This window comes from Anguilla anguilla, chromosome 11 (assembly GCF_013347855.1).
Source record: "Anguilla anguilla isolate fAngAng1 chromosome 11, fAngAng1.pri, whole genome shotgun sequence".
NCBI lineage: Eukaryota > Metazoa > Chordata > Actinopteri > Anguilliformes > Anguillidae > Anguilla > Anguilla anguilla.
The window spans coordinates 17,475,228-17,491,346 of NC_049211.1; the positions used below are offsets into that span (position 1 = coordinate 17,475,228).

General features: G+C 44.1%; 3 protein-coding genes across 9 annotated transcripts; 1 reads left to right on the forward strand and 2 right to left on the reverse strand.

Moving 5' to 3' along the window:
- The first annotated feature begins 92 nt into the window (after positions 1-92).
- LOC118208539 (protein disulfide isomerase Creld1) lies at positions 93-8,157 on the forward strand. 2 transcript variants are annotated; one of them, XM_035383311.1, is made up of 12 exons: positions 93-297; positions 1,049-1,143; positions 1,509-1,627; positions 1,733-1,815; positions 2,465-2,575; positions 2,881-2,972; positions 3,101-3,280; positions 3,584-3,679; positions 3,770-3,853; positions 4,075-4,170; positions 4,945-5,085; positions 5,394-8,157. In XM_035383311.1, coding segments are annotated over exons 2-12 (1,224 nt in total). In that variant the 5' UTR covers positions 93-297; positions 1,049-1,142; the 3' UTR covers positions 5,615-8,157. The 2 variants fall into 2 exon arrangements, with proteins under 2 accessions (XP_035239202.1, XP_035239203.1); XM_035383312.1 differs by lacking the exon at positions 1,049-1,143 and having other exon boundaries at positions 94-297.
- Positions 7,397-10,902, reverse strand: LOC118208540. 4 transcript variants are annotated; one of them, XM_035383313.1, is made up of 8 exons: positions 10,770-10,902; positions 10,619-10,670; positions 10,348-10,405; positions 10,026-10,156; positions 9,018-9,145; positions 8,565-8,624; positions 8,224-8,413; positions 7,397-7,657 (listed from the first exon to the last, which is right to left on the reverse strand). In XM_035383313.1, exons 3-8 carry the CDS (start codon positions 10,355-10,357, stop codon positions 7,547-7,549), a joined length of 630 nt encoding a protein of 209 aa, XP_035239204.1. In that variant the 5' UTR covers positions 10,358-10,405; positions 10,619-10,670; positions 10,770-10,902; the 3' UTR covers positions 7,397-7,546. The 4 variants fall into 4 exon arrangements, with proteins under 4 accessions (XP_035239204.1, XP_035239206.1, XP_035239207.1 ...); XM_035383315.1 differs by having other exon boundaries at positions 10,619-10,673; XM_035383316.1 differs by having other exon boundaries at positions 10,794-10,894.
- Positions 10,903-11,423: 521 nt separating this feature from the next.
- Positions 11,424-16,098, reverse strand: mbd4 (methyl-CpG binding domain protein 4). Of its 3 annotated transcripts, none has more exons than XM_035382660.1 (8): positions 15,979-16,098; positions 15,029-15,322; positions 13,902-14,683; positions 13,605-13,676; positions 13,376-13,510; positions 13,043-13,192; positions 12,505-12,608; positions 11,424-12,026 (listed from the first exon to the last, which is right to left on the reverse strand). In XM_035382660.1, the coding sequence occupies exons 2-8, from the start codon at positions 15,298-15,300 to the stop codon at positions 11,952-11,954; spliced, it is 1,590 nt and encodes a 529-aa protein (XP_035238551.1). In that variant the 5' UTR covers positions 15,301-15,322; positions 15,979-16,098; the 3' UTR covers positions 11,424-11,951. The 3 variants fall into 3 exon arrangements, with proteins under 3 accessions (XP_035238551.1, XP_035238550.1, XP_035238549.1); XM_035382659.1 differs by having other exon boundaries at positions 15,029-15,319; positions 15,750-16,097; XM_035382658.1 differs by having other exon boundaries at positions 15,750-16,096.
- Between the last annotated feature and the right edge of the window lie 21 nt (positions 16,099-16,119).

Genomic DNA, 16,119 nt, shown 5'->3' on the forward strand with positions numbered 1-16,119 from the left:
AAATGCTTTCTGTACATACGCAATATAAACCCCTCCTTTCTTTGGGTACTTGGTGGGTTGTGATTGGTGGAGATGGTGTGTCACTGTAGAATGGGGCGGGATCCCTTGGGCTGGTGCTGCGGACAGGACAGAAGCACCTAGAATTATAGCAGCCAAGTGTGGCCGTTGATTTAGCTGCGCCGGGCCAGCGAAGGCATTCGATGGTACCTGAATGATAACGGAGCAGGGTTTCTGAGCACCTCCCGCCGTCCATCAACGTAAATAATCAAAACATTTACTGCCCAAACGAAGCAAAAGGTAGGCTTCAGCAGCAAAATCACGACAGGTTGCATTGTCTAGTGGTCTATCATAACGGTATCCGCTTGTTTGCTAGTCTATTTAGCTAGCTAGTCCAATAGAATGTATAGCTAGCTCTAGCCAACAGCCTACCTTGCTACATACCGTTTCGACCACTGTTGGTAGCTAGCTAACCGAATTAACGTTTGCAGGTGAAGTTGTTTTGTCACCGTAAGCAATGCAAAAAATAAACGTGTTTGCCAGATTAGTATTGTTGAATGGATACCCAATGTGGCAGCCTAGCTAGATAGATGTGTAGCTATCTGTTTGATTAGCAAGTGAACGTTATCTGCCTTGACTAGCTAGCTATATAGCTATCTAGATATGATGATGTTGTTAGCCAGCCCCTTTTCTTTCATTTTAGCTTCGTGTTTTCTGCGTATAATATTTTAAGTACTTTGAAGCTACGCAGTTTGGATGCGTTTTGAGACTGCTTTCTGTAACTTAAGTCTTTAATTGTGTGAGTCCCTGATAGTGATAGCTGTGCATAACTGCCCAGAATAGCTGTGTCAGAAGAAATGACACTTAGCTAGCCAGCTACATTGACTGATCTTACTATGTCATTTACGCCCGCTACACAAAGTAATTTGCTGACCGCTGCATAGTTATGATTGCTGATATGATATTACTAATAGTTTTACTCAGAAAAACAAACAAACATGTAATTCCCATTTTTTCAAACAAAATATCTGCCCACAATTTTCCACAATAGTTGGGGGGAGGTCAGTGGAACAGCTGATTATACTGGCAACCCTACCCCCTCAATTCCCTGGAGTACCTACACTCTTGCATTATCTGGACCGGACAGTAAGCATACTCTCCTATTGGTTCTGCCAGTTTTACAATTTTAAACCGCTATTAAATGGAAATAATTTATCTGAAAACAAGCTGGTGAGTTTGAAAATTAAACACAGTTTAATCAGTTGGACATTTGAAAGGAAAAAACAACGTTCATGAAAAAAAATGACTGTGGACTTCATTCAGACACGAGGAAATGACTACATCTTTGTTCCTGTTGCAGCACTGCATGGATATAGATCTGTTTTAGCCCATGTGTTTTACAAGACTCATGGTTGCATTGCAAACTGCTTCCTGCTCCCTTCAGAGAGGCTTGACATCACTCACACATCAATATCACTCCCTTTCTCTCTCTTTCAATGTCTGCACGGAAGTGATGTGGTCACCAAGGCCCCTCCTACTGGCTGTAGTACTGTGCTCAGTCCTCTCTGTGGTGCGTGTAAAGACCGCCCCCTGCCAAGCCTGTCGCAAACTCACAGAGAACTTCATGAAGGTATCTTTACATTCGCTGGCCTGCATTTGTGTTATTGCACATATCTCTCTTGCTCTTCTTTACTTTATCTCCAACAGCGTGAACAGTGAGATATCTGTGTTTCAGGGTCTGGAACGAACGGCCAATAAGAACTTTGGGGGTGGGAACACGGCATGGGAGGAGGAGAAACTGGCCAAATATGCACGCAGGTGGGTGGACTTTCCAAATGTGTTTTAACTCTGAACGTGCAACATGCACTCACCTGCTGCTGGTGTTGATCAGGGCTTCCCAGCCCTGTTCCTGGGGATCTACCGTCCTGTAGGTTTTTCATTTAACCCAAATTTGCCACACCTGATTCTACTAATTTGAAGCTCAATGAGATTTCTAGCTGTTGAAAGAGGTGTGCTTTGTTAGTGTTTTAGTGAAATCCTGGTAGATTTCCAGGAACAGGGTTGGGCAGCCCTGGTCTAGATACTCCATATTACAAATGTCATCCAACCATTGTGTGAGAGCATCAGAATCTCAATAATTTCAAGAGAAATATATCTATCTGTATTTAATATTAAATAATCATTACTTCTGTATGGTGAAGGCGGTTTGAATTACAGTGCATCGTATCAAAACAAACAACACAAAAAGTTGTAGCAGCTGAAGGTGTAGGAATAGTGTTCTAGAGGCTTTTTCTGGCAGGTCCCTGTTGGGTGACCAGCTGAAGCTGAAAGCTGCTGTGGAAAGTAGGCCATCTGCTGGTGGTGTCAGTCTGTATGTGGGTTAGGACACACTGTAAGTGCTGTATGAAGCAGGCGTTGGTGCCTGTCACCCGTATGTTTCTTACTCTCTGTGCTTCTCCATCTTCAGTGAGACCCGGCTGCTGGAGATTGTGGAGTCGGCATGTGAGAGCTCAGACTTTGATTGCAACAGACTACTGGAGCAGATCGAGGACCAGGTGGAGACATGGTGGTTCCACAGGTACGTTGGTGGCTGTTTCTGACACGCTGTCAATGACTGTTACCCAGCAGGGACCAGGAATTTGTTTGCTGTTGGGTGCATGAGTTGTGTACAATTAAAATGCCTGTTAGGATAAGTGGAGCTCTGAAATCTGAAAATTATGAATTTCTGGCCACATCCTTTTTTCTTACGTGTATCACAATGGTGAGTTAGCGGAGCTAGGGTGATACATACATCATACCTTTTTCCATTAACTACTTTGGGAATTTTGTCATATGTATTCTTACTTCTGTTTGTAAGCTTGTGGGTTTGTGTTTTTCTTGCAGACAGGAAGAGGCACCAGATTTGTTTGAGTGGTTATGCATTGATGAACTCAGGCTGTGTTGTCCACCAGGGAGATTTGGACCTGATTGTGCTGGTACAGACCTCTCTCATGACCTTCTCACACACACACACACACACGTGCACACACACACGTGCATGGGCACACGCACATTGTCAGCCTTGAGGCTCTAACCGTTTGCTGCTTATTTGTTTTTCCTGCAGAGTGTCCTGTGGGGCCTGGTGGGGTGTGTGGTGGTCTGGGGCGTTGTGAGGGGGAGGGGACACGCCTGGGGGGCGGAGAATGCGTCTGTGACCCAGGCTACTCTGGCCAGCTGTGCCAGGACTGTGCACATGGCTACTATAGAGAAAAGACGTCCAATCACACGCAGCCTTCCTGTTCAGGTACTGATTGCATTTAAGAGTCTGCTTCATGACCATTCACAAGAAATTCCCCTGCTCCTGCTAAAATACACTCAAGCATCTGTCCTTGGGCACCAATCACACACAGGTATAATCAGGTACTAGTCACCTACTCAACTGCCAGTCACACACAGATCTCATCAGGGACACCAAGGCCTCCTCTATATTTGACCAGACCACACATCTCAACCTTTTCATCTTTATGACCTCTCAAGATTTTCCCGTTGTTTAAGACATGCCTTTTAAAAGGCCTGTCTTCTGTTCTGTGTGCCTGTGTGTATTCAGCATGCTACCATGCCTGTAAGAAGTGCTCCGGGCCAGAGGACTACAAATGCCTGGACTGCAAGCCAGGCTGGTCTCTTCATGACCACAAGTGTGTGGGTGAGTCAGGGCTGTCAGCACTCTCCAGCTTTCCCCTTCCTGCGCTTCTGTATACCTATCAGTAGATTAACACTTTCTCTTGCCTTTCAGACATCGATGAGTGTGGTACAGAACTGGCTCGATGTCCCTCCAACACATACTGCTTTAACACAGATGGCTCCTACGAATGCAGAGGTGGGGTAGCTTTTCTATTAACTGAGGGCAGAGGGGTGGGGTTGGGGCTGAGGAGTGGTGCTGAGGTTGGGGGTGGGGTTGGGGTTGGGGAGTGGGACTGGAGGTGGGGTTGGGATTGGGGTTGCGTTTAGGGGTAGGGCTAGGGTTGGGGCTGCGGGTGGGCGTGGGGTTAAGGTTAGGGGAGTGGAGGATGTGTCCTGATGGAAGTCTTTCTGCCCCAGGCTGTGACCAGGCCTGCGTGGGCTGCATGGGCAGTGGTCCAGCCCGTTGCAAGAAGTGTTCCCGTGGCTACAGACTGACAGGAGCCAAGTGCCTGGGTGAGTCTGACGTCCCCCTGTGCTTCTCTTTTACCATGGAAACGGCATCCCCACTGCTCTGTTCACAGAGCCGTAGTACGATATGTTACTACAAACTCATCACGTGAAGCAATGAAAAGACTTCTGTAATAATGTAGAGACCTCATCAGATTCCACTAAAATATTTATAAGCATATTGTGGCTCTGTCAAAGAGTTGTAATGTATAACAGGGTACTGTGCTAAGTGACTGGGTGCTTATGTATGAATTCACATTAGTCCAGTGCTGTCTTGCCTAATGATGAAAACAAGAAAAACAGGTTAGTGTGGCATATCTACAGGCATCTAGTTTTGTATTGTTTTGTCTAGTTGGAGCGTTCATGAGCACATGTTGAGTAGCAGGCAGAGTAGTATCAAATGTCACTCATTCATACTGTGAGTGCAGGAAAATCCTGAACCACATCCTGGTTTATGCCCTCCGGAAGCTTAAGCTCTCAGTGAGGCCATTTTGACAGTCAGTCAGATGCAGTTTCATCATGGAGTACACAATGAGGGTGATAAGGTTTTGTAATAATCACTGATTAATTACATCTCCTCACCAAGTTGTCCAGGGGTTGTTGGTGCATGTCCCTGGACTGTTAGCTCATTTATTTTAAGCATATAATATCTTATGAATCTGAGCTGTGGTTTTTTTTTCAGAGAGTATCAGAAAGAGAAGAGCGGTTTACTCTGTGGTGGTGATGACCCTCTCTCTCTCTCTCTCTCTCTCTCTCTCTCTCTCTCTCTCTCTCTCTCAGATGTGGATGAGTGCACTGAGCGAGCGATTGCATGTCCTGGTCTGAATGAGGTCTGTGTTAATGAGGAGGGGTCCTTCCGCTGTGAGTGTGCGGAGGGGTACCAGCGCAAGGACAGCATCTGCGTAGAGAACCTGCCCCCTTGTGAGTGAAACGGGCACTACAACACACAGCATATACTGTAGAGCTCTACACCTGAGCTGAGCACAGACTCCTCTGCTGTATGGCACACAGTGACTAGCATGAGGTTGAGCTCTCATTTGGACCGGTCTCTCTTTCTTTACCTGTTCTCCTTTTCCCTCTCTCTCTCCCCTCTCCTGTTCTCCCCTCTCTCTCTCCCCTCTCCTGTTCTCCCCTCTCTCTCCCCCCTCTCCTGTTCTCCCCTCTCTCTCTCCCTCTCCCCCCTCTCTCACTCCCCCTTGCTCCCCCTCCCTCCCCCCCCCCCCCAACAGCGGGCCCAGAGAAAGGCCTTTTTGAGGACATGACGGATGACGAGGTGCTGGTTCTGCAGCAGATGTTCTTCGGCGTGGTGATCTGCGCCCTGGCCACGCTGGCTGCCAAGGGGGACATGGTCTTTACCGCCATCTTCATCGGGGGCGTGGCCGCCATGGCCGGATACTGGCTGTCGGAGAAAGGGGACCGCATGCTGGACGGGTTTCTGCGGGGACGCTAGCCTATCGGGGGCCGGGGAATCAGAGGCGGGGCGGGGAGGAGGAGTGCAGAGAATGTGGGGAGTTTTGGGAAAGGGAGCGAATGGCATTGGGAAAAGGCAGGGAACAGATACACTGGAATGGGTGTGAGAGGTGGACTGTAACAAGCCCTCACCTGGAGAGGGCGTGGTCACTCACCCTTCTGCAGAAGCAGAGGGACTGGGCAGCCCCAGTGATGGGGTGACACTGGGCTTTCATCATTTGTTGTAATTATGCATTGCACTAGAGGTGAGGGAGTACTCCAAAAATGCTGAAAAATCATCCCCCTACCCCCCGACAAAGAAATTGTGCTTGAAACCTCAGGACTCAGACCCCCATCATCCCTTCTCCTGCCACCCCCCCCCCCCCAGCCGCACACAATCCTCTCCATCCTATTTCAAATTTAGGATTTTATTTTGGGAGGTAGGGGGAAACGGGCAGAAGGCGCTGAATCACTAAGGAGTGTCCCGACTTCTGCCACGCCTTGAATTCTCTGCAGTGGATTGTGGGGAATCTCACCTGTGGCAGCTGTCAGCACGCAGAATTTAGCAGGAAGGCATGAGGGGACAGAAAACATGACACTTCTGTTGTTCTCTTTTTTGTGCGTTTTACAGAGGAATTGCTGAATGCATGAGATGTACTGTATAAGGGTGGTGTGTTGTAGCCTCACGAGGAACACAGAATGGTGTGGATTTCCTGTCATTTCCGTTTTTTTTACATTTTCAGGCAGGATTTTTAATGCACAGTCTCTACAGCTTTGCCACCCATAATACCTACGGACAGCAGCAATATTGTGCGTGCGTGTAAATGCGTGTGTGTGTGCGGGTGTGTGTGTGTGCGAGAGAATATGATATGAGCTTGTCGTGTGTGCATCGGTCTTCATGTAGTTGAAAGACGTGTGCCCCACCTGCACTGAAGGGGTTATTTATTTCTTATTTATTTTGTAGCCACCATGTTTTAATTGTGTTTAAAGTTTAAGAGTTTTTATTTTCCCCAGACATATCTTTGCAATTGTACACTGCTTCTGTACAGTAGGCCCATGTGCAAACTGTCATATGGTATATTGTTCTCTCTAAGGTCACCCTGTCTTGTGTTCAGTGAGAAATTTCCCACTTTTACATTCTAAATGAATTGTCTGCTGTTTAGTGGATGTGTGCGGTTAGTGAAAGGGCTTTTCAGTCATTATTTTCCAGCAGCATGGATTTAAACTGCCATCTTCCCACCTCTCTCTTTTGTCGGCCTGTCTGTCAGTAGCAACGATGACATTTTTCCATATTGTCCATGTTTATCAGTAATTGCAGCTCACTAAATCTAGTTCATTTTCGTCCACGCTCAACTGGCAATCTATGAGGATTACACAGTTAAGCGAAGATGTGCCCAATGTATTTTACCTCACTAGTCACTTACCTCACTGAGCTGTGCGTGTGCGGCGTGCCTGTGTGTATGCATGTGCGTGTGTGTGCGCGTACATGTGTGCGTGCGTGTGCGCCCGTGTGTGTGCGTGCCTGCGTGTGTGTGTGCATGTGCGCCTTTCATCCGTCCGCTCCTTTAAGACGCACTCCTCTGGCTGTGTCTGTCTGTGAGCTGCGCTCTACCTGTGGCCAGGTCTTTGTAATTATGCCATTAGCTATACCTGTAAATTATTGACAATGTGAAAACCACCTGCATCTTTCTTGGCCTGCTGTGGTGCTTTACGTAACCTGTACACATACGTCAGGAAAATTGCACTTCTTTACATTATTATCATTATTAAAAAAGAAACTTTATCATAGTTCTGGTTTTATTTGTATCAGATCTCTTTCCTCATAAATTTTTCAAAATCTTTGTTGTACTGGTACATTATATCTATCAGCCTATTTCCCTTTCATGATTGGGTGTGAGATGTGGGATGGCCCAGTGTTAGGGGTGTGGCTGTATTATTTAAGGGTGCAGCTCCAGTTTAGAGGGTTGTACTGAAGGAGTTCCCTATCTCTCAGCATCTCCAGAGACCGGCTGACTGCCTTGTCCCTCCAGCACTGCTCCATCAGCTGGAGAGGTAGAAGGTAAAGAAAGGAAGAGATTAGCAAAACATGCTGATGTGACTTCCCGAGTGCCTGAGTAGGCATGGGAAATGGCTGTGATCTCAGGCTGAGCCTACATATTGCTAGTCGCTGTCTAGGCTATGTCCTTAGCCAACTATGGCTGTGAGTACGCAACACGGGGATGCAGGGTGGCCGTTTCCTGGAGGGTAGGGTGACATAATGCTCCATGGTTACCAGTGAGAGCTGCACCCCTCCTGTGACAGGGTCTCTTGTAGTGTTCTGTACGGCTTTTGATAATGCAGAACAGTCACTGACTCGGCCTCAGAGGCAGTGCTCCCTTCACAGGTGTAGGCAGTGATTTAAGTGCAAGTGACTGTTTGAAGTGTAAGAATAAGGAGGAAAATGTCCTTTATCCCACCCCCCACCCCCCTCCTAAAATGCACCAATGTAGCCCTGTTAAATTTGTCAGTAACTGTGCAATTACCAATAAAGCCATATTTGTAGCAGCATGTGATACGGGGCAGTCAGAATGCAGTACGTGTGTGTTGTATTGCTCTGCATTAAACCCTTACCCTCTTGTTCTCATCTCGGTACTGCCTCATCTCTTTGGCCCTGGAGGACATCTCTTCCCGCTGTTTGGAAAGCGCTCGGTGGTCTGCCTCCCGCAGATTCTCCAGCTCTTGCATTTTATTGACCAGTTGCCGCTTACGAGCTTCCCACTTCTCTCCCATCTGCTTTTTCAGTATTTCCCGCACCTCCTTCCTAGGGAAAACACGTGGAAGATAGCTTCTTTCATTAAGTGCCTCCCCTTACCCAATTTTTCCAATGCAGATCAGCTGGAGATGAAGGATCCCTTTATCCTTTGAAGGAAAACAATGATGCAGTGAGTAAGGCGTAGTCGCATCTGCTTTACCTGCATTCCTCTTTCTCTGCCCGAGAACCATAGAATGGTCTCTGCCATGCCTGGTGAAACCTACAAAGATTATAAAATTAGAACAAAATCAATCGCAATATTTGAAAGTGTATGACCCCAAAATGCATTTGGTCCTTGTACCCCTGAATTATTTACCCCAAATATTTAATGATGAATTTGACTCAGACTTGCAAAATTATATAAAATGTGCATTTTACATGTCAATGAAAAGTTATCCCAGAGACCCAACAGAAAAAAAAGTTTTTTTTTTTTTTTTGTCTTGGACGACAAAAACCTATTGATAATGTCCCTTGTAGTGTAGGCTTCAGGATAATAGAATAAATAGTTCTTGAGATTAAAACCAGAGACTCGTGCCCTACAGGGCAGAAAAATGGGTAAGCAAATAACAGAAGTTAGGGGATTATCTTTATAGGAATTTTCTCCTCTTTGCACCTGTAGTACTCTTTTTGCTGCATGACCACTGCCCTCTGGTGGTTGTAGTGATGCACTGCGGGTGTCTCCAGACTGGCTGTTTGTCTGCGGCGTAGAGGAGGACGCAACGGGTCCAGTCGAGGCCCACACTGACCGTGCATAAAGTGTGGTAAGAAGAAAAGTTTGTATGGCAACCTTGTCATATGTATCTTTTTATGTATTTATGAGTTGACAACTTTTCCCACCTCAAACTGTACATAAAGAATATATTAAATCACAATTATGATTTAACAGATTGTGATTTTACACTTGGTTCTCTGGTTTATACCCGGGGTCCCAAGTTATCCCCAAATTTCATTTTTGAAAAAATACTTTTTCAATATTACATAGCAAATAATCAAAGCAAGTCTACATTCACATGCTGTGTGAACATATGTGACCGGCACAGCTGGCAAAGTGGACTGAAGAATTACTGTTACCTAGGAAAGAAGTGCAGGCTTTGGTCATTGTTAAAATAACTTAAAACATTAATTCTGTTGCTACACCTTAAGTTTATTTTAAGAATTGTAACAGGTGGTGATGAATGATGCAAGTAACAGGTGATTAGCAACTACATTCTGTGTTCTGTGAAGCAACAGTGCAAGGCAGAGCAATAGAGCAAAGTTAATGAACAGTATTGGCTTGTTAAGTATTTGCAAAGCAACAAATGCATACGTAACAGGGTTCTGCAGGACAATTTCACCATTAAGTACAAGCTGATCTTTTGTGAGAGACAAAGGGGGGGGGGGCTTGACAGTAAATTTGAAAAAGACAAAACTTATGCTCAGTATCTGACTAATATTGGTCTAATCCAAATAGTAGGGTCTGAGTAATCGAGAGAAATGCAAAAAGTGTTGCAGCTGTCCCCATTCTCTCCTAGTATTTCACTTAACTGACAAATAATTAACCCGATGATTAAAGGCCAGGCGTGCTCACCACCCCACTCTTGTGAAATAAGGAGCCAGCTGATAGCTGCAACGCCGCACGCACCTGGTTGACGGAGAGTGGGACAGTAGCCGGACAGATTACGGGTAAAGCGAGGGGTGTGACCATGTAGCGTTGACGTTGAATGGGGGTGGCGCGGATGAAGGAGACAGGTGTAGAGGGAACAGAGACTCCAGCTGTAAATGTGATAATTATTAACTGTTAAATAAGGATTATAAGGATTAATAATAAGGAGTGGAATACGCATAATAATACGCAGCACAGTAAGCCTCTTTTGTCGACTTGATTTTGTATAGCCTATACACCGCCGTAACCTACAGCAATTTATTTCTTTTGCATTGATTCAAGTGTCAAAAAATGCCCTTACGTAGCCTCATGCTGGTGCAGACGTGTTCACACCGCAGAAACAACGTTCCAGAAGCTACCTGTTGAACAAATAATTCGTTTCGAAACGCAGTATCTTAGTTGACTATCTTAGTTGACCGCCATGGTATATTACGACAAACTTGAAAGAGTTTATTTTATAAATACCCACATAATGTTTTATAATAATACGTAAACTACATTATTATATTATTGAAGAACAATATAAAATAGAATATTTAAAAAGAAACTAGATTGAAAAGTTGGTTACTCACGTTTATCTATTGACAGTGGCAACGGTTGGCTTGGGAACGTCTCAATGTGTCTCTGCTTATATAAAAAATATGCGAATTTGTTTACGGCGCACGTAGAACTGTTGTTAATACGAATCTTATGTTCAATATTCTATGAAGCAAGACCTTTTACCCGATATCGCTTTCAGTTCCGTACCATTTCACGGGTCTGTAAAGGGGAGAAGCATTTATCCGCGGCCACTTGGATACAGCAACAATAAACGGCTGGAAAGCGACAATGTATTGTTCTCAACTTTAAAGCAGTACTTGCTAGTGTAAGAGGATATGCCCTTCCTAGCATGCGCATCATAATTAGCTAATGGTGAGCTCACCCTATGAATGCAAAGTACTGACCCTGTGTTGCAGAGGCTAATCGCTTAGAAAGCACTTCAGTTCAGGACACATAAGAGTAATGCCACATGGAACATATTGCTGGGGAACTCTGAAGCTCTTAGACATAATTTCATATGGCAAATGCAAGCTGCAAATAAAAAAAGTGAACTACAGTACTCTATATTATACATTATTTTTGCTGGATTTAAATCTTGCGGCTAATGAATCTGTGGACCCTTTGATGATTTGTGTAATGTCTCTACAACATATATCAAAAAGCAAATGGAAACAGAAATAAATGTTGGGACACCAGAATTCATGGTAGAAAACTAAGGGTCCAAAATGGCTTTTCTTCTCATTTTAAGACTCCATTAAAAATCAATCGTGTCACGTGTCTTGTTTTACAGTTTTTAAGGTGGGTTTTCAGTAATTACTGAAAAGAAAAGAGTCATTCTATGATTTTTCTGGTTTTACTTCAGTTTTATTTATTTTGATATATGTTTCTGCCAAACTCCTTCATCTGCCTCACAACTGAGGAAGAAACAAACGCAGAAGTGGCAGAGCAGGCTACTCTTGCCCAACTCTTCCAGGTGATCTTAAGCTTGCCAGAGTTTTGCATAAGGATATGATAAAACCAGTCTTACTTGATTATCCATTATAGCAGAATATACAAACATTCATAAGAAAAATAAATAGTAAAATGAAAACAAAAATTTATTAATACAATGATCTCAGGTCATCATTAAAATACTGTTGAACTATACACCAACAGGCACATGAGATACGCATTTTAGATCTTGATAGACTTTAAAAAAAAATTTAACTCATGAAAACTTCTATACAAAACGATTAACATTATAAGAAATGAGGGGAGTGCAGGTCAGTACTAGAGTGTCAAGCTTCATTAACACATGTGTGAACAGCTACATATTTGCATATTGATTCAATGTATTTATTTGTAATTCATCATTGTTGCTCAGAATCAGATTCCCAGTTTCTCTTGATTCTCCCACAGCCAGTCATGGTACTTGTTCAGCTTGTGATCTTGAGGGCTGACCTGCGGATAAATACCACAATATCAATATCACGAAGAGTAAAATGATGAAGAGCCATGACAAAATAAACATACACACTCCCAAAAGTTCTTGTGCTGAAAACAATACTTTTTATTTAACATTTATTTAACCATGTGACAATTAACATTAACTGTTTAATGACATATTTGACAATGGTTAAATATCACTGGTTTTGGAGCATAACTCTTCAAGGTTTCATTTTGTATTTTCTAGAAAGATGAACAAAGACACAATTCTCTAGTTAACTCTAACCTGAAGATTTTATAGGAATAGAGAAGTGCTGTTTGCACTAAATAGAATTAGTCACTGCACTACTGTATTTCTGATATGAAATTCACTTCTGAGACCCAGTATTGCAGACTGTTTGTTGCTTTTGTCTGTCTCTACTGTCTTGGTATTCGGATAACACCCAGTCAGTCAAGGGCTTAATGATATTTTATCTTCATTATCAGAACACACCTGCCTCCACTCCCCAATGCAAAAGATTCTGTAGGAGTCATTTCCATACTTTCCGATGCCATGCAGCTCGATAGGGTAGCGCCACTGCTTGTTTACATATTCATCTGCAACAGAGAGCAAGGGGGTTGAGTTGAGACTGGTATCCCTCTACTGAGTGTTCAAAGGTTCTCACATGGGAGCTACTAGGTGGTTAAAGTACTGTTCTAGAGGATGAGCCATGCTGATCCAGGATATATATGTCTGTTTCCTGGATCAGTAGCAGATACTGCAGAAATGAGCGCATATCAATTCGACTGGGCATTCCAAATTGGGGAGAAAACAGGGAAGAACATTTAAAAAATTTTGAAGTGAGATTCTTCTGATGTTCTTCCTACATGCCTACTCCAAATATTACTTCAATGAAGTATAGTGCTGCCAGGGACTCTCAGGGGGGAAAAAGCAAACAGAATGCATTATTGACCCAGGCAATGTAAAAGCAGCTACTGTGAAACGCATGGTTCAGAAACCTCCTCCTTGGGTAAAATATAGCTGTACCAACCAGAAAACCTGATGATGGTTTTGGCCCTTAGCTCATTCAGGCCAAGAGGTTTCAGGAGCTCAGCTATAGGCTTCCAGTCGCTCTGACGGGTCACTTCAGGAGATGAGTAGCGATCAAAAAACTCCCATAGCACTGGGATAGCCAGCTTACCTGCAAAAGCCAAAGAGCACACATCACCAAAAGATCTGACTTTAATGTGTTAAACATAAGAAATGTTTCAAATATAGCAAATATAAAATCACAGACACACACATTCTAATTTTGAGATGACCCTCCCTCAGGGCCTTGGTCCTGCTGGACACCCTGCCTACCTGCTGTGTTCTCAGTACTCACCACTGGTCTTGTTGAGGAAGATGGTGGCAATCAGGAGTTTCCAGGGGTCATGGAAGAGAGTTTCCTGTACCAGGTTGAAAGGGGAACGTGGTGGGGTCCACTTCTTAAAGGCCTTGCGTCTGGGAGGACTTGGAGCTTGAGGGGGACATAGCAGATACGAGACAATGAGACTGCAAACGTATCAGTGTTAGCTAAGGCTTCATTTCACATGCACACAAGGCTGGATTACCTTCTTTAGCCAACTTCCCACTGAAGTAGGGGCTTGTTTTCCTTTTCTCAATCTGTGCCTTGAATCCAGGGCCTAGGAAACAATAGATGGTTTCAGGCACAATGCCAACAATTCCATACTGCAAGATGATGTCAACACACCATTTTAGTTCTTGCTGTGTCACACACTTATAATCAAGAACCCATTATGGTACTGCAGCAGCCCATGAATAGAGTGACATCATATCAGCATTGTCAGGCTGAACATTGTGTGACGATTCACACTGTACAGCACTGATGAGGGAGAGGAGACCCTTACTGCTCTGCAGTTGTTTTCCTGGAGTAGAGCAGCCCTTGCCTTGACCAGGAGAGAGCTGGCCTTCAGGTAGTGTCTCAGACGTGGAGTTGGCTGCAGTGTCTGTCTCAGTTTCAGTCTCACTCTCCAATGGAGGCTCTGTCACCGTGGTTCTGACAGGGAGTTCTGGGAGAGGCCTCTCAGTCACTGATGTTTCTAAATGATTTGAAGGGGTTTGACTACTGCGGAGCTCTGGATCCTCGACTTGGGCCCGCCTGAGTAATTTGTCCCTCAGCAGCCCGTTTCTCTGGGGACTCTTTTCAGTGTCACACGCTGCTGGGCCACATCTTTCCCTTCCCTCCAGGATCACACTGAGAAACTGCCCTGTCATGGCACTCTCATCTGTGCCAGAAGTGAGGTCTGCTTTAAGGTCAGTGCAAGCAGGCCGTTTCCTGTTCTGCCTGACCCCTACACCACTGTCGTTCTTCTGACCAGCATCTCTGCCTCTACTCGTCTCCTTGGCTGCTGTGGCTTCTTCGGTCTGTCTTGCTTTTGCTGAAGGTAGGCCGCAAACACTGTTTGCTGTGTCCTCTGTGACAGAGAGGTCCGATGAGTGAGTGCTTGTCAAGGTTTTGCCCATGCTTTCCCAGTGCTTCGAATGCCAAACTTTTCTCTCTGTCTCACATGCCATGGTGCAGCTGCTGTTCACTGTGAAGTCAAAGTCAGTCAAACATAGGCTCAAATCTTCATTCTTGTGAAGAAAATCCTTCAGCGCTGACCTCGACCTGAATTTTTGACCCTGGGGACTATGAAAAATTGAAATTTGGTTACTACAAGTCAGACCAAGTGAAGTAACATGTTGTAATGATACGCTTCTTATGCACTGTTTAAGCAGATTGGATGCAAGAGGATATTGCCATTGCTAAATACAACATGAGTATATCTCAGCCTAGGGTAGAAATGTAAAACTACATTATAAATATAAAATTATAAACCCTTTATACAAGCTTGTAACAATCCCTGTAAAATTGAAAATTGTATTCAAGTTGTAACCAATGTTAAACAAGTTCTCAACGAGCTAAACAGGAGAAATACTGGCTAAATCTATAAACGCACATATCACTATATTGTATAATACATCAATGTTCTACCTTATTATGTACACATCCATTTTGCCGGCAGTTTTCCCTGTTTTTCGCTGCTTCACTATTTTTATCCAGCCCATTGGGACAGTGCGAGGCTGGTCCGTTTCCAGACGTTCCGGTTTCTGTGCCTCGCCCTCTGCACATGCTGCTTGACGGCAGGGCCCAGTGGTTTCAATGCAGACGGCGTCAGACGCAGTGGCATTCAGAGAAGCTGCGCATTCATCTGCTGCCTCCTTCAGCTCAGTCCATCTCTTTGAATCACTGGCCTCAGTCAGCATCCTGTTTTGTAATCCTGTACTACTGTACGGAGAAACTGATGTTATTGAAATGTGCCACACTACATTCCACAATCATCCACACAATCGAGGCACAAGATAGATTCACATTATTTCAGTATAATGAATTTGTCACGACAGGTTTAAAGTAGAGCTAATGCATGTTACTGATGGTAACTGTATCTTGCATACAACTCAACATTAAAACTGAAAGTTTATTAACACAAACTTCAGATGGAAAAACAGTTACTGTAGATTAACATTTATCAAAATGTCCAGTACGGCGATTTGTTGTTCTAACATGTATCTGGCTATCTGATGTTTGCTCGCTTGCGAGCTAGCCTACACTGCAACTGTCAAACAGCGTTGAAGTAACGCATTCTGTGTAAATTACCCGCAATTCAACTTAATTCATTAATCCGCAAATCGCCCCCTTCCTCTAAGAATCTTACCTGTTGGTGAACTAGCTGGTTCGTTTTGTTTTATTGTTTTCTATCGATAGCTAGCTCGTAAGTTGTGTTGACATCGGATCCCAAGATGTCAGAAGCATGACAGAAGCAAACTGCTCCCTAGCTAAATAGCGGTAATTTAACGAGATGACATCGGTATAGAACGATTTAATAGCCTTTTAACATTAAGTCTTATGAAGAGGTGCACGCAGATTTAAAAAAATATATATACATGAGATCTCGTTTCAGTTTGCACTTTCCTTTTGTTTGCCATAGAGTTAGTCAACCAGTTGAATTTATTAACTGTTTTGAAAGCATTTCTGGTTTGTGGCCGGCTGAAGAACACACATGACATGCGCAGCTCAAACGCGAA